Genomic DNA, 22,595 nt, shown 5'->3' with positions numbered 1-22,595 from the left:
TTAAGCAGTCTGGGTGACAGATCTACAGGTGATTTGCTTCATTCTTCTTTTAAATTTAATCTGTCCCTTCTTGAGAGCTAGACGCAGACAAAGCTTGAAATCTTGATCTGTTCCATCTCTTGTCCGAAAGGACATCTGTCCCTTACTTGTACCAAACTTGAATGAGGTCCTTTAGCCTCTTTACTTAAGAGTATTACAATGACTAATACTCAGTCTAGTAACTTATTTCTACTACAGGTGCACGTTTAGGCAAGAATAGGATAAGGTAATAGGACAATGATAGGTCTTCTAGCTGAACTCAGCAGTTCTGTAGTTTGAGGGCTTATTGCATCAGAGCTGAAACAGTGATAAGGACATGTGTTATGGCCTGTGGTGGGTTTGCCTGCCATAAATCTGTCTAATGGAAGCAATACCATCCAAAGCTTTCTATGGCAATGAATGTGACAATTAACACATGGAGGTGAAGTATCACCCTGTGTTCTAAACCCATTATCTGATGATTAGGTTCTCAAGTTCTCCCTCAAGTTCTTAAGCTCTGAGAAATGGCAAGTAATTCACCTCTGTGCCATTCACTGGTTTATAAACCTCTTAGCTTTTTTTTTTTTCCATTCCTTCTTTGTACAAGTTGTATGTTTTCTTTCTCTTTTCACCTCTTAATATTCCCAATGCTTGATATTGTTCATTATTCGTGTTCCATTAAAATCTTATCTCCCATAGTTTGAGGAATGTCTGTGAAAAATGTGTTTTGTTAACACTTGCTGAAATGAAATGAATTCGTGAAGCTTCAGTTCTGGCTGCATAGCTTTTAATGCTTCTGAGAGGGAGAACAGGCCATTCTGTTCATTTATGAATTTCTTTAGAGTTTGCTATCCTAGAGGCTTTGACTGAAACGTGGACTTAAGAAAGCAGCTAATTAGCCATTAGAAGGGTTGCAAAAGAGAGAAGTGAGGGACAAGGAGGGAGACAGCTTTGACCGCTGGACTTCAGTGAGGCATATTCTCCCCTGCTATACTGTGTTGGTCAGGAAATCCTGCGTATCTCCTGACTATTGTGCTGTGTCGAATTGATCTGTTCTAAAACACCTTCTTTTCAAGTCTGTTAATGTTATGAGAAACTGCTGTAACTGGATGTATGGACTGCCTAGCAGAGCTGCTACAAGAATCTTGTGACCATTCAACCTCTTTGGAGCTGGAGAGTTTTAGTAGAGACCACCAGAGGTCCCTTTCCACCTAAACTCTTCTATGGGTCTGTCACTTTGCATACTTGTGCATCCAGCACAACAGCAAAAAAAAAATGAGGGCGCTTATCCAGCAAAGAGAGAGTATAATGGTTGTATGGATGGACCTGTGGACGCTAATGAAAACCAGTAGCAGAAACAATGAAGTTGTACTAACTTGGGCTTGTTTAGGTGACTGTGTACATACACGTGTATGTATATACACATACACCTGCACACACAAACTCAAGTTACTCGCCCTGTACTAGCAGTAGTAAAGCACATGCCTTCACTTCCTGTCTAGGTGTGATTTGGTAAAGAGATTTTTTTATAACAAACAGTAACATATGTTCACTGCATTTAGAAAATCCTGATGGTGATGGTGGAGAAGAATATCCCATAGATATCTGGCTGTTGCTGGCTTCCTACATTCGCCCTGAAGACATTGTCCGGTTTTCTCTGATTTGCAAGAAAGCCTGGACTGTTACTTGCACTGCCGCCTTTTGGACCAGGCTCTACAGAAGGTGAGACTCTAAAGAACATTTTAACTATTTGTAGGACACTTCAGTGGTGACCAGTTGCCTGCAGAGCTGCAAATGAGGGAATATTTCCTTATAGGCTAGGGACCGTAATGTTTGCATACTGACATGGTGGTGTGTGCCTCGTTTGACAAGGGGGTTGCAATATACTGCATCTGCTTTGGGATCTGGAAATGGATCTGTCTGTGGCGGCATATTCCCATATGCTCCATACAAGATCTCAAAGCCTAGTATGGTTTTTTGCTTGCCGGAGCCTACACACTTCTGTTCGTAACCACGCGCTGTGTGTGCTAAGTATGCAGAAAGTGCTTACAGTAAGGTCAGGCCTTTGCCTGCCTTTAAAAAAGCAAGCATCATTGATAGAAAACTTGCCCTGCCTGAAGCTTTGACTGTGGTCACCTTCCCGTATTTAGGAAGGCATAAAGGAAACTAAGGGTAGCACCAAGTATTTAGGAGAAGTCTCTTTGGTGGAAATGGGCTATAATAAATTAAGGAAGAGAAGAAAAGCAAAAGGGTGGCCGGAATATAAAATAAATCCTTCTGTCCTCATTCATGCCACTCGGACTTTCCTTCAGGAGGGAAAATTTTATTTCTGTTTTATGGATCTGTTGCCCAGGAGGCACGATCAGCAAGAGTACAAAGCAATTGGCAGCTATGGCCATCCTTGCCCCATTCTTTAGTTTTTTAGCAAAGGCTCCTTGTGCATGTTTTCTCTGATCAAACAGTGCCTCAAGCCCAGGCATTCAGCCTGCTCAGGCAGTTGTCTACATGCTCATTACAGCTGAAGTGAGTCCTTGGGGACTTGCAAGAATCTGCAGGCCTTTGCACATCCTAAAACTAAAACACCATCTTGTCTGTCTTGGACAAACTGTCTGCAAGGGAATTGTTTGTGAGTAGGGAAACTGTAGCATGATGTGCTTATGGTTACACTAGTGAGTGCTTTTTGTCTGATACAGGTAAAGTCTTTGCGACTGCCACGTGATTTCATGTAGAGCAATACAAAGTCCTTACATCAGTCAGAGTTGATTATGGATCCCCTGATGTTCATTCAGATGTTCAGTTGTCTCAGCCTTGATTTTTCATTGCTCTCTTCTACACATCTCTGGCTTTCTGACTGTTCAAAGCATGTTGGGTTTGTCCTTTGCTTTTCAGGCACTACAGTCTGGACGCGTACCTGCCTCTCCGCTTGCGACCAGAATCCATGGAGAAGCTGCACTGTCTCCGTGCATGTGTCATCCGGTCACTGTACCATATGTATGAACCTTTTGCATCTCGAGTCTCCAGGAATCCAGCTATTCCAGACAGTACTCCTAGCACTTTAAAAAATTCCAGAGTAAGTGCTAGTGCTAAGGAAGTGGGATATGTCTGAGATGTTGCTTTTTCTGTATTTTTATTCTCTTTCTAGGAAAAAAAAAATTGTTTAGATGATCCTCAGTGAAGCCTGGGTTTAAGATGATTCTCAGCTTAGAATAGTGACTTTTAAAAGGTTCCTGGTTACTTGTATCTGTACAGTCACGGCTATAATGGATCTTTCTTACTCTTCTGGGTGCCTGAGTCCTACCATAATAGCTTTGTAATCAGCAAAAATACTTGCTTCCTTGAAAATCAGAACTGCTGGTGATATAATTTGCAGTTCTCCCCTCCTCTGTTGCAGATTTTTTGCTGAAAGGAGGCTGAGGTAGGGTCAACATTTGTATCTTCTGCTTTATTCTGACATTGTCTGCCAGAATGCATCTTTTCTCCATAGCAGGCCTGTGGAGAGCATCAGAAGCGACACTGATAGCCTCAGAAAGGGGCTCATTTCATCCTACGTCTCCTGTAGGTCATCCATCGTGTTTGGTTTCTGCGATAGGGAGGGTAGTGAGATTGTGAGCATGGCAAATGTGCAGAGCAAATGTCTGCTTTGGGACTGGGGCTGCAGTTGTGTTGGCCTGTGAAGGATTTGTCACTGGTGTGGGCAGGCGGTTCCCTTTGCTATCCAAGCTTGGAGCACTTGCATATCCATTCCTCTTTAATTGCTGTTATCATTAACTCTGAATTGCCTCTGTGTTTCTTGTCTGGTTTTAACTTACAACTGGCTGATACTCAGTGAACAGCTTAAGCATCAGTGTGAATTCCCCACACTCCAAATCCAAAAACTTGTTGAATGAGGTTTTTGGAGTCAAACTGAAAGGGTTTTGGTTCAACAGTTGTACTTTCCTTTCCATGCAAAATACAGCAACCCCATCTATCTGTGTAACATCCCTCCTTCCCTACCTCCTTTCTTCCTTCCTCTCTCTGTGAGGATACTGGAAAAAATGTCACACTGCTTAGGGAGCATCCAGCAGTAACACAAGCAGGTGGTGCTGCAGAGCAGGAGAAAAGCACACGTGTCTGTGTGCAAGTCTTTTATCTCTGCATCCAGAGCTTTTTGTTCTCTTTCTGAATTCCCAGTTTGGATGTTGTCTGTCTTAAACAATTAAAGGCCAAAGCACTTCTAGGAAATTCCAACTTAACCTTAGTCCTTCTGAGCCTAAGTTCCTACTAGGGCATGCCCACTGCTCTGACCTGATAGCGTGGCTATGCGAGCTAGAAACCCGTGAGATAATACCTACAGAGTTGGCAACTTAAAAGCATTCATGTTGACATCATAACGGCTTTGGTGCCCACTGCTAGCGCTTCTACTGTACTAACAGTTTTAGAAAGATTCTTGAAGTGCGATCTTTTATTACTCAGCTTTTAAAAAAAGGAAATTAAATGGTGATGAGGCTTTGTTAGAACAGTAGAGGTCTGACCTAACCCCTTGGAGCATAGAAGAGCTATCATGAGTGTGGTCTTGCTCTACTACTGCGTTGCAAGACTCTGAGCTCCAGCTGTATTACTGTGCGTTGAAATGTCTAGGCACAGTGGGTATGGAGGAGGTTCTGTCGTTGCCTCCCCACGTTCTTGCTTTCATGGGTTTTGGTTATACCTTTACGGGTCATTGAAACTAATGGCAGATGCCTACATAAATTGCATGTGGCAAGAGGAGACCCCAGTCCCCGATGTTACTGGATCTAGCTTTTCCTCTTTAATTTCCTTTTTTCTTTCCCTAGCCTAGCTTGTGTGGGACACTGGAGCCGTTATGGTGTCAGCAGAAGTGTTTGCCCTTTAAAGACACCCCCATTATTTTTGGTGGAGCAGCAGGCCATACGGCGCGTCTGAAGGGCAGGACGGCTGACCCGTGGACGACATCCTCTGCCCCTTAGGAGGTACTGACCGTTTTGTGCTTCACTACTTGCCATGACCAAACAAGCTGTTAGACCAGGTTGTCTCTGCAGGTGAACTACAAATGCCACTAGCTGTGGAGTTAAACTTGGCAGCATCTGCTGCACACACAAGTTAATGAAGATCTGGAGAATGTTGTTATCAGCGAAAACTGACGGCCACCTCCTCCTGGGTGGAGGCCGCTTGACACATGTTTCTGAGCTTGACTCTGCATAGCTTTGTCGTTCACCTCATCAAGATTTGTCAATGTAGAGATCCTTCAGGGACTCTTAATTATGGACATGACTCAGACTTTGAGTAAAGGATCTTGTATCTCCTGTAGTTGCTAATTATGGAGCCCCCATGGTGGAGGCTGGTCTGGCTTTCTTTTATTTGGGATCACTCTAACTGGAATTAAATTATATGTGTACTTTCCCCAGCGATCCAGCCAGGCCATCTTTTGGAGCGGGAGAAACTGTATATGGGTGATGGGGAGTTATCTTCTTTACCCCTGTTGTTATTCTTCTTCCTGCTGATACTGTTAATAGGACCAGATAAGACCAGCTGTGGTGGGCTGGCATCTGTGGTGTGGAAACACATTCAGTGATGGTCAGGCTGACTTGTCAGATTCTCTCCTTGGCTGTTGCAGGACAGTAGCTTCCACTCACTCAGGTCAATTAAACTGTGCTAACCTGGCACTGTTTTTATACTCCAAAATATGACAGTCACTGCCCAGTGGTGTTAGGACCTTCTTTTGTCTCTGAAGTGGCTTAGGAACTTTCGTATCTGTCACCTCAAAGGTCGTACCTCAGCCTTTGCGTTTCTCTCTGGATTCTTTCCTTCTCGACCCTTTTTCTGTTTTCAGATGTTCCTTGCTTTAGTCTTTTTCGGAGTCCAGTTTAATGGGACTTCTTGGTGTGGGTGTGGGGCATGGAGGAACAGATGAATCTGTTCTACTCATCTTTCCCTTATGGAAAGGATAAGTGGTGCAAAGGAATTTTTGTTTAGCAGACTAGTGGCTATGTGTTGTGCCATTCTGTTGCATGACGAGTTGACCAACTTCAGACTGGGAGACGGAAAGTGTTGGGTGTCGTCTTTGAACGTAATGAATTTGGATAAATGGCTTCTAACTGCTCCTCAGTAATTGTGTTTGTAATTGGAAGTCTTTATGCCCTGCTGAATCTTATTTAAAGTGTTGCCTCTAAGAGTTTCATAACTTTGTGTTTCTTTTTTCCACCTCAGTGTCTGCTTTTCTGGTGCAAAAAGATTGAAGGGAACAGACAAGAATCAATGTGGGAATTCAATTTCAAGTTCAAAAAGCAGGTATGAAAGCTAAACTGTCGTGAATGAAGAGACAGAACAGCTATGACTTTTTTTTTTTTAAGCACTAACGATTTTTCTGGGTGGTAGAAAGGACACCTCTGAGTTCAAACGATGAATGGAAACTTTGAATCCCATGATAAAGCACATTTTGAGACTACACTCAATTTTCAGTCTATATTACCGATGTGTTTAGATTCCTACATTTTCATTTCCTCATTTGATATCCTCTCTCTACTTTAATACATGGATCATTTGTCACCCCAAATAACCTAATCCTTAGGTTACTGTTACTTGTTACCACCAAAACCCAGACTTTCTGAGTTTCATGGTCAAAATACAGGCCTAAATCTGAAACTTCTAGCCTTAACTTCAGAAGGATTCCCCTTAGAAGTGAAGAAAGCTGACATGTGCTAATGAAAACCACCAGTAATGGCTCTCATGGTAAGTGTGGTGTGTAGGACAACCTTGAGAGTCTGGCAGCTCTCCTCTCCAAAGAAATCGTCCTGAAAATTCCCATTCCTGAGTGATGGCTTTTCATTGTTTATAAAATAGTTTACCAAAATGTGTGGGACTTCAGTGAGAACCTGCTAGTCAGCACCAGGGAGAAGAAGCCAAATTCTTCATAGGTTCCTACTTAGCTAAATAAATTTCTCTCTTTCTTTCAAGTCTCCCAGATTAAAGAGCAACTGTTGCAAAGGTCTTCAGCCACCCATTCAATATGAGGAAGTCCATACAAACCCTGATCAGGATTGCTGTCTACTGCAGATCACCACGTTTAACTTCATATTTGTGCCAATAGTCATGGGTATGACGTTTACCTTGGTAAGTGTTTGGAAAAACTTGTAGGCAAACTTTGTACTTAGAGTTTCTAGCAGGAGGTGAAGAGGAGACCTCTGGTCCCTATGGTTTTATGTAAATATGGTCCCATATGGTTTTATGCATGCTGTTGCATCAACAAACTAGTTGTGGGCATCTCCAAGTTAATTCTCAGAGGCATTGCTGAGGATTTCCTCAGTTTAGTTCTGCAGATCCATCAGCTCTTTCCTATTTGATGTAAGCAAATATCAATGAGGTAGAGAATTTGCAAGAAGCTGAGGTTTTGCTATGGCTGGGAGTGGTTAGTTATCCATGCTCCAGCAGGGAATAGTGTTGCAGTGTTTTTGTCCCAGTTTGACGATGTTACCTCATTGCTGGGAGAAACAGCAGCTTTTGAACCAACTTCCACAAACTCACTGGGAGTGGCGGCTCCCCAAAGTTGCTCCAGAAAGAAGTATTGTGTCAGAAAATAGCAGACCAGGTGTGCTCACAGCAGGAGCAGCAGTAAAGCATGGGGCAGCATGTTGGCCTTAATTGTCAGGGTTTAAAATGTGGCCTGTGCCCAAGAAGGGTTTGGTCTGGCCTCCCTTAGTGTGGAGCAGTGAATGCCAAAGTCCTCTGACAACCTCTTGCTTCCAAGATCACTTCTCCATTGTTTCTCAGGGTTGCCAGCCCAAGAGAACTGGTTTGGATCCAGTGCTGTGGAGTTGGAGCTTAGCTCTGCCAGCACCTGAAATACTCTAGATGCGTATAACTTTGAGTTCTTAACAGTTCACTTTTAGATCAGTTGAAATTCTTGCATTCATTTGTTGCTTTGATTTGAAATGGTATTTTCTCCTTTGAGGTGAATAAAATCAGCAATTATATCTAAATCTTTTTTGTGTAAGTGAAAAACTTATCTAAAGGGAGTTATCAGTTCTGTATTTTAAATGTTGACTTAACCAAAAAGAAGTAACTTTGATATCCAGTGTCAGTGATCAGAGTCTATAATCACAGTATCTGGAAACAACTGGATATTTCCAGAAAATACATCTCCTATAGCACGTCCTTGTCTTTTTTTCTTGCAGTTCACCATCAATGTGAGTACAGACATGAGGCATCATCGTGTGCGCCTGGTGTTCCAGGATGCTCCTGTTCGCAATGGCAAGAAACCTCGCCTTGATCAAGGAGTACAGGTGGTGTTGGACCCAGTGCATAGCGTGCGGCTCCTGGATTGGTGGCACCCACAGTACCCCTTTTCTCCAAAAGCTTAGTGCTCTCCTGAGTCTGCAGCAGCCGGCAGGTGACTGAATCTGGCAGGCTGAAGAGAATTTCTAGGAACCAGGAAATCGTATTTTTATTTCTTAAATAAATTCTGCAGTCTCCTTGCAAGTGGTTGAAGCTACTGAGCTAGTCTGTATGTATATAACTTCTGGTCAGTGATGGGCAGAGCTGAGTGTAAAGCGGAAAAAATTTGTAAACACACTTTTATGTAAAATTCACGTTTTATGATTTGAAAGGAGCTCCCTGGAACTGTTCATTTAAAATCCTTTTGGTGCTAATGAAAGTGGTCCTGTTTTCTGTTGTTCAGGAAGAAGCAGGAAGCTTTAATATGACCAGAAGCAGTTTCACAAACAAAATCCATATTTGTTTTACTGCAGCATGATTGCGTTCAAACACAGTGTGATATTCCATTGTCCAAGAAGCAGTAAGCAAAGCAGCAGTGATCAAGAATAATACTGACTCACAGTCAGATGTGAGTTTAAAAAAAAGCATAAATGATCAAACAAAGGAGTTATTTCAAAGAGGATTTGTAAGGGAAAGGGCTTTGAATGTAAAGATATTCCACGTTCTCACACTGATGTTTCCCTTTGAAAAGAAGATCTAAACTTTTAAAACCAAAAGGTGCTTTTCAGAGACGATAAACAGAGTGGGGGGAGAGGAGTTGCAGGAGATAAACTAAAATAATTGAAACGGTTATGAAGGACTTGAGTCTGTTTCTGTACAAGCAATGGAGAAGTGTTGACCTATTGACGCTGAATAGCCCAGAAGCAATGAGTTCTCAGCTGAACAAATTAAGAAGAACCCCCTAAGCCTTCTGAAACCACTGTGGCTCTGGGTTGGTTGCTCAAGACGGGAGTGGGGTGCTGAATCTGGGCCTGTCAGAAGTGCAGTGCTGTTGTGTCCAGAATGAACTGGGCTTGGAAATTCAGCAAGCGAACATTTTTGCTACTGACTGTCTCATGGAGGAGAGCAGGGCAGAGGGCGTGCTGGAGTGCGGGTGAGTAACAGTGACGACAGTAACCAGATACTGAGCTCTGCAGCTCGTCGATATAAAGGATTAGCTTATCAGTCCCATTTCATACCAGATCTTGTCTCAGGCAGGAATAACTAAGCATTTTTCTGTTGGCCATGTATAGTGGTTACTGAAACTTCTGGAATAGAGGGTGACTGGAGGGAAAGGGAGTTTTGCCTTCTCAGTTTGAGTCTAATACACAAACACTCCATTGTCTCTGTGTCCCATGTAGCTGCCTGCCAGGAGTTTGTCTTATATGTGCCTTTACCTCTATGTAAATCACCACCAAGGACATCTACCCCAAGCTTGCATTTACATTAGATATTCGCTCTGTGATGTTAACTTTGAACAAATTTATCTGGGAAAACTCCTGGCTCGCTATTTCCCTTTGCTGCTGAACGTGCACGTTGAAGGTGGCCCGTAAATTGTTTTGAAACCAGCTAGTCGAAGTAAAGATAAGAAACCTGTGTCTTAACTGTGATAATGAAGGTCATTCCTCTTGCAGTGCAGGAGAGGAAGGGTGGTGTCTGCATGCTGGGGCTGTGTGTAAAAGCTGTGGTTAGAAATTTTCTGTCCAAGTGTCATGCAGTAGAAGTATATAAAATGCCTTCAAAAAGGGAAGCTGTTTTGGGACAAAAAGTGAATATTAAACTTTTCTTTGCAATGTCATTAGGTATCACTGAACTTGCAGCGACAAGTCCACGGTGGTTATGTGGTAGTTTCTCCTTTTTAATAAGTAAAAAATGGTCAGTTTGCAAAGTTTTTCTTCTTAAATGAGAATCCTTTCTCAGCTGGTAGTGTAGGCGGTCCTAGGGAGGTTGTCTGTACAATCAAAGCCGAATTTGCAGAACCTGAGGTGCTTTGAAGCACATGCTTCAAGGTGGTTTTTGCTGTGTGCCCTTGCCTGCTGGTAGTCCTTCCACACTTGTGTGCAGAGTACTGCTAGAACCTGAGGTTAGGAGACAGATCTCCGTAGTTTACGCTTTGTGTGTATGTTACGGGCTTGGTGCCCCTGTGATTCATTTTCTCAAGATTTTGGAGGAGTCAGTATGTGACTGCCTAGAGGAGGGAAGCCCTCTACCCTGGGAAACACTTCCATTTCATGAAAATGGTGCTTGCCCAGCATGCCTGGCTTATTACTGCTTGTAGTGTGGATTTGCTGTTCCCATGTCTCCTGATGGGATGGAGGGTGGGGGCAGAGAGGTTGGATCCCCAGCTCAGAGCTGGGCCGCAGGAGGACGACAACGGAGCAGACAAACGTTTGTCTAAAGCTCTGTCCTAGCGCAGGAGCTGCCTACGGAGAGGTGCCCCAGGTGAGTGGGGACTGGTAACTGCGGCGTGCGTGTTGCTCTTGCTTCCGTAAGGAAATACGGAACAAATCTTGGGGCTGTGCATTTCCAACATCTGTTAAATCAAGAATATATTTTAATCAAGCATACGATGCATCCAGGATGCACTTTGCGCTCCGGGGATAAAGCCCTCCAGCAGTAGCTGGTCCAGATGGCAGATAGCTTTCAGCCCCATCACTCTCCCTTCGTAGCTTGCTCTCCCAGACAGGGTAGCACAGGGCATAACCATGGGATACGGACGGGTTGCTTCCCGCTACCAGAAGGCGAGTGCTTTGAAATTCAAATCTTTAACTCTGGACAGAGCCCCCGTAACCCAAGAGGGACATCCTCCATGCCAGCCTGCTTCAAGGCTGCTGGGCAGGTTGCAGCCAACTGTCAGGGAAGATGTGATGAATCAGCTAGTTTGGGATTTGCTGCTCACTGATTACTGCTTCCAGGAAGAAGACACAACTGGCACAAGGGATCCCAATGTATAAAAGCAGTTTTAACCTCTTTCTGCAAGTAGCAGGCCTTATGATGGCTTGAATGACGGAGCTGTGCTGCTGAGCAGCAGAGCCGGTAGGGATTTGGGCTTTGTGGTCTGCACAGGTGGTCTGAAAAGCTCCCATTTCTGTGCTCCCAGTCTTAATTTTTTTTGCTAAGACAAATCATGTTGCAGTGAGTCTCTCAAGAGCTTTATGCACATCTCGGTGCCTGAAATCTTGCCTCTGGGGTGTCTGTAGGCAGAACCGAGCCCCTTCACATCACATTCCCTCCATTTTGCTCATCACTCAAGTGGTGGCTCCTGAGCTCTGCACGCTGTCAGGTCCGTGACCTCTGTGCGTGTCTGTGAGGAAAGGGCTTAGAAGCTGCTTTTATTTATTCAGACATCTGTGAACGTCTCCAGGTGAGTCACAGGCTCCCTTGCAGGGTGTGCGGGGGCTCTTCGCCTCTCCTCTGAAGCCACAGGGCCTCGGGCCACGGGGTGACTCACAGCAGTGATGCTCTTGGGCTGCAGATGTTGGGCCCTGCTCAGCAATGCGTGTAGCTCTGGGGAAGCATGTTTTTGCTGCGCTCCCTTATCCACAGCATAGGAATGCTGCAGTTTGCTCGTAACCACTCTTCAGCCCCGAATGTGCGGGTTTTTTTTCCTCCAAGCCCAGTGTCTTGAAACCTGCTTGCCAAAACATCCTTTTCTGTGTTCTCGAGGTGCTGATCCCACTGCCTGTCGCGCTGGTTGACCAAACATGGCTGAGCCATGGTCTCTGCTAGGGCTCTAGGGAGAAGAGGTTGCAATTTTGTTTAAGGATGGTAACTGCCGTTCTAGCGCGGCGTGGCCCAAAAGGAGCCGATGTCCCAGGTGGTGCAAAAAAGGAGGCACAGAGCGGTAATGTGGCTTCCTCAGTCCCGGTGTTCTCCCTGGCCCTTGGGGCCCTGTTTTATCCGTGCTTTGTCCTGCTCAGGCTCATGAATAATGGAGGAGTTGGGGCCTGCCGTAACCTAATCTAGCTCTGCTCTCCCGTATCCCCCGTCAAGGGGGAGACTTGGCCTCCGTCCTGTCCTCACCAAGCCCTGCTCCTTGGCAGGGATCAGGTGTCAAACCGGAGCTGTGCCAGGGCAGGGTGACAGCTGGATGTGCAGGGAGGGTGGCAGGTACCTCAGGGGGGTCGGTCCCCCTGCCCAGCCCCGGGACCTCTTCCATGCTTGGTGCTCACCTCCAGTCTGACCTGCAGGGAATAGTCCTCCTTGACCCCCAGACTGGGTGCATGCCTAGAAAGGCATGTGCACATCTGTACACACATCTGTACGCACATCTGTGTGCATGTGCACCTACATCTGTGTGCACACCTCTCCCCTCCCACACATCTCCTCAAAACAGCCCTTGCACCTGGGGAAAATGAGAGCTGTTTTTTCACTCCAAGGAAAACAAACTCTTTGGCCCCTTTTAAGCCACCCCTATGTATTCCCAGATTCCTCTCTTTCCCTGGTAGAAAAATTAATTTGGTGAGCAAAAAGCAAGAGAGCGTGCCAGGCCTCAGGGCGGAGGGAGGTTCGGAAGTGGCTCCCAACACTGGGGACCTGGCTGTGCCGTGGCCTTTGCCGGGGGCTGGTGGAGGGATCTTTTCCTGGCACCCAGAGCAGCGTTTGGGTTTCCTTGCTGGGGCCAGGATAGAGTGAGGCTACGGTTTGGTCTGTGGGATGCGTGGGGAGGGTGAGAGGACCCAGGATCTCTGCAGGTGGAGAAGGGCTGTGCCCCATGTGATGAGGGACACTGAGGGCTGCATCCTGGCCGCGATGTCCTCTCCTGGTTCTGCAAGGTTCACTTGCCTGGAGAGGGCCAAATCCTGCCTTAGATGTGCACCCTGAGGTCATTACCCCTTGGGGCCTTCCAAAAGGGATCTTCCAAGCTTTTCCCAGGCTCTGCTTTTTCCTCCCTCCGGTGTCCCTGCAGCCCAGGGGGATGGTGGTGGCAGTGAGTGGTGCCTCGCAGCCCTTCAGCACGCCCAGCCTCTTCTGGGGCTGGGAAAAGGGAGCAAAAATCTCCTGCCAGCCCCTGGGCATTTACTCCTTCCTTCCCCAGGAACCCCAAAATTGCTGTTCGCAATCTACCTCCCGGCTCTGCCGTGGTCCCGCCGGTGCCGTGGGGCGTTCCCTCCACTCCTTGTGCAGGAGGGCAGGGACACGCTGATATCTGGGGATAGAAGAGAGGTTCTGGTGGCTCCGGCACAGCACCATGGTGGCACCACCCGTGCGTTACCAGCCGTACGTCCCCCAAAGGCTGCGTTTCTCCGGCGGGGCTGCGCCAAGGCCCCCGGCCGTCACCGCCCTTGGCCCCACGCGCGCCCCAGCAGCAAGTGCAGGCGGCGGGGCTGCCGTAGGCACCACGTTTCTGCCTTTTCCCCTCCCTTTCTTTCCTGTACGGGCAGGAAGGACCAGCCCACAGCTCCTTCCTGCACAGAGATCGGGATCACAGGGTGTCCTGCAGCCATCGCTGGTCACTTGGACAGGCCTCGCACGCCAGCCTCTCCCCACCGAACCCAGCATCGCGTCCGTACCGGGTGCGATCCAACGGCCGATCCTTCCCGCGTCTCCGGGCTGCCGCTGTCCCCTCCGCAGCTCCCTCTTGGCCCTCGGGTCGTCTTCTAGGCTTTGCCCGGGTGCAAATGCTGGAAGCTCATTTGTCCCTGCTTTGAGGCAGAAACGGGATCTCTGCCGAGCTTCCCATGACCGGATGGGACAGAGGGACCAGGATCCCACGAAAGGAAGAGCAGATTAGAGGAATTCAAGGACTTAAAATAAAACAGCTTGGAAAAGAGAAAGGTTTATGGGCTCCTAGCTCTGCAGGCTGTTTTGCTCTGTACCTAGCGCTGCAGGTTTCTCACCTGCGTCTTGCCCTGCCTTATCTTTCTGCACCTCCCACTGTCCTCGCGACGGCATCCGAGAGCCACAGCCCAAGCTGAACTGAAAGCGCGCTGAGCCGGCCGAGCACGTCGCGCTGGGGCCCCGGCCTGCACCTCCTGGGAGGCTTTGAGGCCGATTTTTAGACAAAGGAGCCTGAAAAAAGACGTCGGGGCCCTATCGAAGGTAGGATGGGTCTGGGCCGGTCAAGAGAGGAGGAAAATGGGAATGTATTTCCGTGTGGATGAATGGGCAGCACGGGAAGGGAGAGGAAGGCCAGTGCTGGATGCTGGGGGCTGGGAAGGATCCGTCCCTCTCATCACATGCTGCAGATGAATTGCCAGTGAGGAGGAGACAGGTCACTCGGAGATGTGCCCAGCTCTGAGCTGGGTGCACTAAAGTTGTTCATTGCTGATATGTGGTGTCTTGTTAGGCAATTTTCGGGGGTGCTTTCGCCATCCGGGCTGCGAAGCAGGGCTCACCACAGCTGCACGGAGCCGTTTTGCTAATGCCCTCCCTTTTCCGCTGCGGGTCTGAAAGAGGGAAGTGGCGGCTGCAGCGCTGCCGGGATGAAAGCGAGATTTGTGGGGTGCAGGAACGAGGAGCAAACTGGGCTGCAGGAAGGGCCCCGCAGAGCCCGTTTGGCTGTGGGGCAGAAGGGCTTCGTCATCAGAAGGGTCTGGGGGAGCGTTGGCTCCTGGTTGGAGCGGCAGGGCGGGTTCCCCTCTCCCAGGCTTGTGCCCTGGCCGGGGACCCCAGGAGGGATGTAATCCTGGCTCCCAACAGCCGTCGGGATTTCTTCAGGCTCAGTGCAAGGGCTGGAAAATAAATGGCGGCAAAAAAGATGCAACAGCTCTGTATCCCCAGGCTCCTGGCTCAGCGCATAATACATTTTAGTCTCAGTGGGATGCGAGGGACCAGGTTTGCAAGGGAGTTCAGGGTGCTGTTGGCCAAGTGAGAGCCCTGGGGGGGGGGGGGTCTGCTCCTGCCTGAGGGTCCAGAAATGCCCTGGGGATCACGATGGAGGTGGCGGATGGACGGGATGCTGCCAGCATCTGGTTCAGGGGTTAGAGGGAGGCTGAGACTGCCCCAACCCCAGCAGCAGGACTGGGGCTCGGGGCTGCCAGCCCTTTGCCCCATGCTACGTGGGGTGACCTGGCTGTCCCCAGCCCAGCTGGCCCAGCAAGCTCTCCCCGGTGCAGGGCAGAGGACGACGGCAGACGCTCCTCCTCTGCAGGTGAGGGCTCGGGGTGGGACTTGCCGAGCGGGAAACCGGAGCCCGGAGCCCGGCTGATCTGGGGAAGCCGCCGGGGCTGAGCGCCCTGGCGAGGCGGCGAGGTTACCCGGCCCCAGCGAGCTGCATGCCGGGCCACCACGTGCCACCTAAGTCCCTGCCGTCTTGGTAGGCACGAGCCGTCTTGCTCGGCGGCGTGGGAAGGTGCTGCTCGGGAAGGGGGTGCCCCTGATCCAGGGAACACCCGGGGACCTGGGGGGGGAGGGCACTGTGGTAGGCTGCCAGGAAAGGGGTGTCCCCAGGGCATCAGCTGCAGGGACCCAAGCCAGACCCAAGTGTCCCTTTATCAGCTGCCCATTGAGGCTCCTCTGCCTCTCTGCATGGCGGGGCTGCGGGAAATGGGTGTATTAACCCAAAAGCTTTGACTCCTCGTGTCCTGTGGTGGACATGGCTTTTTCACTCCTTCCTAACTGGGAGATGACCCGTTGAGCAGGGAGTTGCACGGAGAGCGGGGCAGGACGCTGGGTCGGCTCAGCGTGAGGCTGCTCCACGCTGGGATCCAGGACTGCTCCGTCCCAAGTGTCCACGATTTGTGTGGCCCGGGAATGGTGCTGCCTTGCTTCTTCCGTTTCCTCTGCTTGAGCAAGCAGTGATTCCTGGTACTGGGCTGTGCCGTGACTGTGTCCCCCCGCCGGGATCCCCCCGGGGACCCCGCTGGCTCAGGGAGCTTTGGAGGAAGGGGGAATTTGTGGTGAGGGGCCCTGACACCACTGGGCAACTCGCAACCTTTCCCCGTGCCTCAGTTTCCCCCGGTGCAGACGGGCACTGCTGACGGTGGGGAAGGTGAGGCCTGGTTGCTCCGTCCTCCCAACAGATGTTCTCGCTGCTCTCAGTGCAAACAGCCCAACCTCTCCCTCATCCTGGAGGAAGGGCCTGGGAGCCGCCTCCCGCTCTGCACGCAAGGGAGGCATCCAACCCCTCCTCGCACCCCTCGCGAGAGCTTCGCGGCAAGCGGGGCGCTGGGGGAAGGCATGCCACCAACATCACCTTCTCCAGGAGAGCTGAGCCTGCCTGAGTGCCCCAGCTTGTCTCCCCTCCCCGGAGCTCAGACTGGCTCCTCTTCACTTAACCTGGTGCTCGGAGGAGGAAAGCACCCCCGGCGCGGCAGCAGTGCGATGCTTGCTGCCCCGTGTGCCTCCGGGCCCACGCTACTGCTGCCGGGGCTGCCCACGGCGGGACGTGGAGGGTGCTCATGCCGGACGGTGGGCATCAGCCTCTGTAACTGAATGGTCCTGCCATGGCTGCGCTGTTTTGGGACCAAAGTGTCCCAAAAGATCTGCAGGCAGTGCTGCATGGTGGGTACAGGCAGGCCGCACCGGAGGGCATGGTGGGCTGAGCGCTGAGACCGTAGTCGTTAGCATCGTTAGATGGATGGGCTCTGTTGCCCCTGGGGAGCGGCTCATTATCCAAGAAATCCTTTCTATCTGGGATGGGGGTCTCCAGGGCTCCCATCAATCCCCTGAGGTCTGGGAAACCTCCAGACATTTTTATTTAGCAACATGAAATTACCTTTTCAGCCCAGGGTTTGGTCTGTCCCTGGTGCAGGGGTGATCCAACAGGTCAGGCTCAAGCCTGTGAGGAGGAGTGTAAGCGAGGCCACATATTTCCCCGTCCTTCCACTCCATTGTGGGACTGAGTCACTGCTGCCGTTGCAGAGCCCGTTTGGCCTGGGAGGCTCCTAACAAAGCAGAGGAGCGTGTTTTGCTCCAGGCAAGCCGCTCTTGGCAGCCAGCAGCTCCCAGCCACATGCCGAATGTCCCTGCGACGGCACAGCTCTGGGGGACTTGCTGTGCAGCACCAAGCTGCAGGGAAGATTGCATGAACCGAAGGCAGGAGGGGAAGAAACGGGGAAAGGGATGATCTGTGGAGGTGCCCCGAGCGTGACCGGGCCTGAGCCCCGTGCTGCACTGGGGACGTGCCGCGAGCGTGACGTGCCTGTGACATGCTGCAGCATTGCCCCTAGTTGTGCCGATCTAGTTGGGACACTTCATTTTACCGTGGAGACAGAATTGCTCAGGGTAAACAGTGCCTCGGTGCACAAAGACCTGATTAGGGGGCCAATTACCGGACAGTGTCTGTTACCTGTTGTTCTCCGTTAAACCTTCAAAGCAGGGAAACGCCTAGCAGCGAGGAGCTGTGCTAGCAGCGGGGCTCGGAGGGCGTCACGTTTCCCGTGGGCTCCCCTCTGCCCCAGCGCTCCCGATCCACTGACAAAAACGGTGCTCGTGAGGAGCTGGGGGTTGCTTAGCAGCACCTTGTTTTACATCCAGGACCAGCTGCCTGGCAGCCAAACCTCCTCCGATCAGCCAGGAAAGCCCTCGGCCACACGGAGTGTAAATCTGAGAAAACCCAGCGAGTGGTGATGTGCCAAGCCTCGCCATTCCCAGCTTGCTCCGTGGCTTTGAACGTGGAGGTCCGGGCTCAGGAGATCCTGGGTTCGATTTCGAGCACCTCTGAGAGCTCATTCCCACCCCGAGTGCTCTGAAGTAATCGGAGAGCTCGGCTTGGTCCCAGATGCTGTGCCAGCGTGGTGGCACCCGTGTTCCCTTCCCTGGTGTCTGCTGGGTTCAAGCTCCCAGGAATCAGCTCTTGGTTGAGACAGGTCTTGCTAACTGTGTGGCTCAGCCAAACCCCGGTGGAAGCTGAATCAGGTGAGAAAATGTGCTCAGTCTTTTCAAACCAGTCTCTGGAGGAAGTGAAACTTTTGTGGTCAGGCTGTTTGTCTGCCTTGCTTTCCCAGTAACCTGAAGCCTTGGCTGATGTCAGCCAAATCTGCCCAAGGGATGAGCTCCCAAGGACGTGACCTAAGGGACGGGAGCGCGGGAGAGGGACACAGTGCCCTGCTCAGACAGAGGCTGCTGCCGGAGCACAACCCTTTGTAGACATCAGAGACTCCACTTGGGTTGCACTCCTGAAAGCACAGGCAAAGGTGAAACTTTTGCAGCCACCAATTCAAACAGCTGTGAGCCATAACCCCCCAGGAAACCAGGCAGGCTCAGAGAGTAGCTACATGTGTTTTATTTGCTTATCAGAGCAACAAGTGACACTGCTGGGTGAGGTCAGTGTGGCAGGGATGTCTCTGGCTGCAGAGATGGGCCTTCCTGTGCCTGCTCCTAGGGCCCTGGGCTGGGGCCAGGTACCGTGCGTTGGGATATTAATGACCCCCCAGGGTTTCTGGGCAGGCAGATGGACAGGTTTTTCTTCTTAAAATTATGAAGGTCTGACACATGCTCTGGGGTGAGGATGTGGGAATGGGTGGTGCTGCCCCAGCCTTTGTGTTTTGAGGAATGCAGGTGAGCTGGGAGCATCTGCTACCCAGCAGCAGGGTTGGGCAAGTCACTGGGTGCCTGAAGTTGCTTGTTTTCTGCTTTAAAGGCATTTTTTTCACCTGTCAGTGCTTTGAATGAGGCTTAAAATTCCCTGGGGAGTTTGGGCAGTAATGTGTTTAAGAAGCCCCAGGTGAAGCCTTGCCTTTGTTCGGGGCACTGGGTACAGACTGCTGGGGAATATCCGAGCCTCCCCAGCCTCCACTTTCCCTACTTTGCTGGAAATAATTGGGAGGCTCCGAAACGAGCCTGGAAGCTTTCTCAGCTTTTCCTTAAACAGCCTGGGAGAGCTCTTCCTCCGCGTGTTTGCGTTCAAAGGCTGCTTTGACCCAAACAAGCCCAAGTGCTGTAAGTAATTCGGATACACGTGCCACGTCTGCCCCGCGGGGCCAGGTACCTGCTTGCTCTCCAATTACCCGGTCTCCCATGGCAGTCGCGGCCACACTTGTAATGGAAAAACCCCAGGCTAACACAGGAGCCTTTTAGCCTCCTGCCACACCTCTGCTACAGGAAAAAATATCTCAAGGGCAATGAGAGTTCCTTAGAGGTGACGCCTCCTCCCGGGAATGGCTTTTTTGTCCTACAAAGCAAAGGATGTGGCTGAGCTGGGGGAGAGCGTGGCCATGGGGCTGCTGATGCTCATGGTCACCGTGGCCGTGGATGCAGGTGGGGCTGATTTTGTGCTTGGTGCTGATTTTTTGCTGGCCAGCGCTGGGGGGAATCCTGCCTGCCCGAAGGGGATGGTGTCCAGGTGCCTCCTGATCCCCGCGGGTGCCCACCCCTGGGTGCTCTGGGCTGGGGGAGCCGTGCTGGGGGTGCAGCCAGGTGCCTTTCCGGTGGCCCGTCTGGTTTTGTGCAGGCTGTGCTGCGCCCTGACGCGCCGCTTCCTCCCGCAGGCCCCGGCGTGCTGGCCCGGTGCTATGCGATGCTCGCTGAAGCGCTTCCTCACGGCTGCCTTTGCAGCTTCCTTCCTCCTCCTCCTCTTCCTCCTCACGGACAGCTGGCGGGGGCAGGACCTGAAGGAACCTCCGGAGGTGAGTCTCTGCGCCAGCGTTGTCCTGCTGGGGCATCCTGTCTGCTGGGGTGTCCTTGTCCCCTTGGGAGCTTGTGCTCAGCCTCCCAACCCCACGTGGATACCAACCCCCAGCACTGCTCCCTGCCCTGCCCCACATCATCCCCAAATCCCCACCTCTGCCCCCTCCCCGGCCCCACATCCTTCCCAAGCCCCAGCTCTGCCCACTCCCCTCCCTAGGGTTGCCTGCCCCGGTCTGGGAGCCGGGAGGGCAGGACAGGGGTTCCCCCATGTGCCCTGGTCCCCCCTTAACCCCACGCAGATGCCTGTTGGGCCCTGGGGTCTGACCTGGCTGCCTGTGGCTCCTGTCCAGGTGGAGCTCAGGGGCCTGGCCCCAGATGCGGTCCTGCAGGCGCTGCAGCAAGACAGGGTCCTGCATGCCCTCCGGGACCTGGACAACCTCTCTGCACTTCACAACGTCTCCTACCACCTACTTGCCGGCTCTCCACCATCCAACAAGAGTGAGTGGCTTTGGGGCCCTGGACTGGGCAGGGCTCTGGGTTCATCTGTCCCACTGTGGTCCTAAGTCCCAGCAAGGACCTGCCCCATTAGCTGCTGTTGCTGGGGTGGGGAGGGCTCTGCTGCTGACATTTTGGGGCTTGGGGTCCTGCCCGTACCTGGTGGCCTGTGTGTCTCCATGCTTCTGTGCGTGGCTCCTGCCCCCCACAGCCAGCCTTGGCTACTCTGCACGGGGAGATGGAGGGATGGAGGGAAGTCAGCCTGGTCTCTGCTTCTGTGCCCTGGGTCTGGGGTGGCCGCAGCTGTTTCAGGTTTCTCAGCTCTCTACAGCGAGGGTGGCTGAGTCCCCATCTCACTGGGGCTGTTTCCTGCTCTCTGGTAGGGAGGTGGAGGTGGTGGGGCTGTACCACCAGGACAACCACACAGCCTGGGAGTTGTGGGTCAAGCTCTTGGGCAGATGCACAAAAAGGAATTCCAAGGTGCACACACCTTGGAAAGGAGTTTAGGGCAGCCCCACATGAGCCCATGCCTAAACCAGTGGTTGGACATGTGCAAAGCGCTGCACAGACCCACAGAGAGAGAGAAACCACAGCAAGTCTGAGCAGATGCAGTCATGGCCTGGCCATGGGGACGGCACAAATATGCTTCCCGGGCTGATTGCACCTCCGCGAGGTTCAGAGACGGCTGGGATTTTCAGCATGCTCCCGGGATGTGCAGCCATCCCTTGCCCCATGGGCCATCTCTGCCTGAGCTGCACTGTTCCTTCCCCAACTTTTGCATTTTTAGGCTGCTTAGGAACCCCTGGCCTCCTGCAGTGTCCTGTCCCCACCTTTTGGTCCAGGGTCTTGGGCATTTCCTGACATGCTGGAGGCTTTGGCTTCAGTAAGGACCTGCCAGACTTGGACATGTGCCCAGAAATGGCATTAACTGTGCAGGGTGGCCATGCAGAGAGCTTTCTGGAGCCTCCCTGCTTGTGGCTTGCAGGACAAGCTCGTCCTGATGCATCCCAGGTCACCTTTCAGCTCACTAATCCCTTCTCTTCGCCTTGCAGAGTTCCTGGCAGTGGGACTGGCATCGGTGCGGCGGCCACGTGGCTACTACCTCCGGGCCACGTTGCAGTCTATCTTTGAGCAGTCAACGGAGGAAGAGCTGCAGGAGATGGTGGTGGTGGTGCACCTGGCCGACATGGACCCGGGCTGGAACGCCCGAGTGGCTGCTGACATTGCCCGCAGGTTTACTCACCACCTCCTCCTGGGCCGGCTCCTGCTTATCCATGCTCCCCGTGAGTTTTACCCCACTCTGGATGGCCTAAAGAGGAACTACAACGACCCAGAAGAGCGGGTAAGGTTCAGGTCCAAGCAGAATGTGGATTATGCGTTCCTCCTTGCCTTTGCCGCCAACCTTTCCACCTACTACCTGATGATTGAGGATGATGTGCAGTGCTCCAAGTCCTTCCTCACGGCCATCCGCAAGGCACTGGCCTCCAGGGAAGGCTCCAACTGGGTCACCCTTGAGTTCTCCAAGCTGGGCTACATTGGCAAGCTCTACCACTCCAGTGACCTTCCCCGCCTGGCTCGCTTCCTCCTCCTCTTCTACCAGGAGATGCCATGCGACTGGCTGCTGAGCCACTTCCGCCTCCTGCTCACCCAGAACGATGTCATCCGCTTCAAGCCCTCCCTCTTCCAACACATGGGCTTCTACTCTTCCTTCCAGGGCACCATCAACCGGCTGGAGGACGACGACTTTGAGGCCGATGCCTTGGACCGGCCGGACAACCCGCCAGCGGCTTTGTTCACTGACATAGCAGTCTTTGAGAACTATGAGCCCCTCAAGGCTTACAGCACAGCAGAGGGGTATTTTTGGGGGAAAGCCCCAGCGGACGGCAGCGTCTTCTGCATCGTCTTTCAGCAGCCGGCCCACATCACCCGCATCCGGGTGCGCACAGGCTCCAAGGAGCGCCAGAGTGACTTCCTGCACGCAGGGACGCTGGAGCTGGGCTGGCAGCGGTGGCCCCGTGGCCGGGACTGCTCTGTCTACTCTGCTGCAGGCGTCTTCAAAAAGGGGGTCTTTGAGCGGCGGGGTCTGGAGAAGGAGGTGCCTCACCCTGTCGAGTGCGTGAGGATACGGGTGACGCAGGGCCAGAGCGAGTGGCTTATCATCCAGAGCATCGACATCTGGACAGTGTCAAGCACCTGACTGGGGTTGTGACCGGCGTCTGGGGTGGCTGAGCCTTTGCAAGGATTTTGCACTATTTTAAGAGGAGCTTTATTTTACTCAGTCCCTTTTTTTGACGGGGAATTAAATTATTCAGTCCTTCTGCTGA

At 51.5% G+C, this 22,595-nt stretch overlaps 2 protein-coding genes and 1 long non-coding RNA gene across 4 annotated transcripts in view; 2 read left to right on the top strand and 1 right to left on the bottom strand.

Moving 5' to 3' along the window:
- The window catches only part of TMEM183A (transmembrane protein 183A), a 13,910-nt gene extending 5,407 nt beyond the window's left edge, over positions 1 to 8,503 (top strand). Inside the window, exons 4-8 of the mRNA XM_026101237.2 lie at positions 1,581 to 1,740; positions 2,908 to 3,088; positions 6,223 to 6,303; positions 6,970 to 7,125; positions 8,187 to 8,503. Coding sequence (XP_025957022.1) covers positions 1,581 to 1,740; positions 2,908 to 3,088; positions 6,223 to 6,303; positions 6,970 to 7,125; positions 8,187 to 8,372 — 764 coding nt within the window. The 3' untranslated portion in view covers positions 8,373 to 8,503. The remainder of the gene's footprint in view (positions 1 to 1,580; positions 1,741 to 2,907; positions 3,089 to 6,222; positions 6,304 to 6,969; positions 7,126 to 8,186) is intronic.
- On the bottom strand, positions 6,237 to 13,887 carry LOC135323769 (uncharacterized). Its single transcript, XR_010385295.1, has 2 exons — positions 13,779 to 13,887; positions 6,237 to 11,998 (listed from the first exon to the last, which is right to left on the bottom strand). It is a non-coding gene; the product is annotated as an uncharacterized LOC135323769 (long non-coding RNA).
- LOC112983858 (alpha-1,6-mannosyl-glycoprotein 4-beta-N-acetylglucosaminyltransferase-like) lies at positions 8,848 to 22,595 on the top strand. Of its 2 annotated transcripts, none has more exons than XM_026101235.2 (4): positions 8,848 to 9,379; positions 19,638 to 19,775; positions 20,127 to 20,274; positions 21,324 to 22,595. In XM_026101235.2, the coding sequence occupies exons 2-4, from the start codon at positions 19,662 to 19,664 to the stop codon at positions 22,466 to 22,468; spliced, it is 1,407 nt and encodes a 468-aa protein (XP_025957020.2). In that variant the 5' UTR covers positions 8,848 to 9,379; positions 19,638 to 19,661; the 3' UTR covers positions 22,469 to 22,595. The 2 variants fall into 2 exon arrangements, with proteins under 2 accessions (XP_025957020.2, XP_025957019.2); XM_026101234.2 differs by lacking the exon at positions 8,848 to 9,379 and adding an exon at positions 13,695 to 14,307.

The sequence above is a fragment of the Dromaius novaehollandiae genome, chromosome 27 (assembly GCF_036370855.1).
Source record: "Dromaius novaehollandiae isolate bDroNov1 chromosome 27, bDroNov1.hap1, whole genome shotgun sequence".
Lineage (NCBI taxonomy): Eukaryota > Metazoa > Chordata > Aves > Casuariiformes > Dromaiidae > Dromaius > Dromaius novaehollandiae.
The sequence above is the reverse complement of the archived record's forward strand: the minus strand, read 5'-3'. Positions and strand labels throughout refer to the sequence as shown.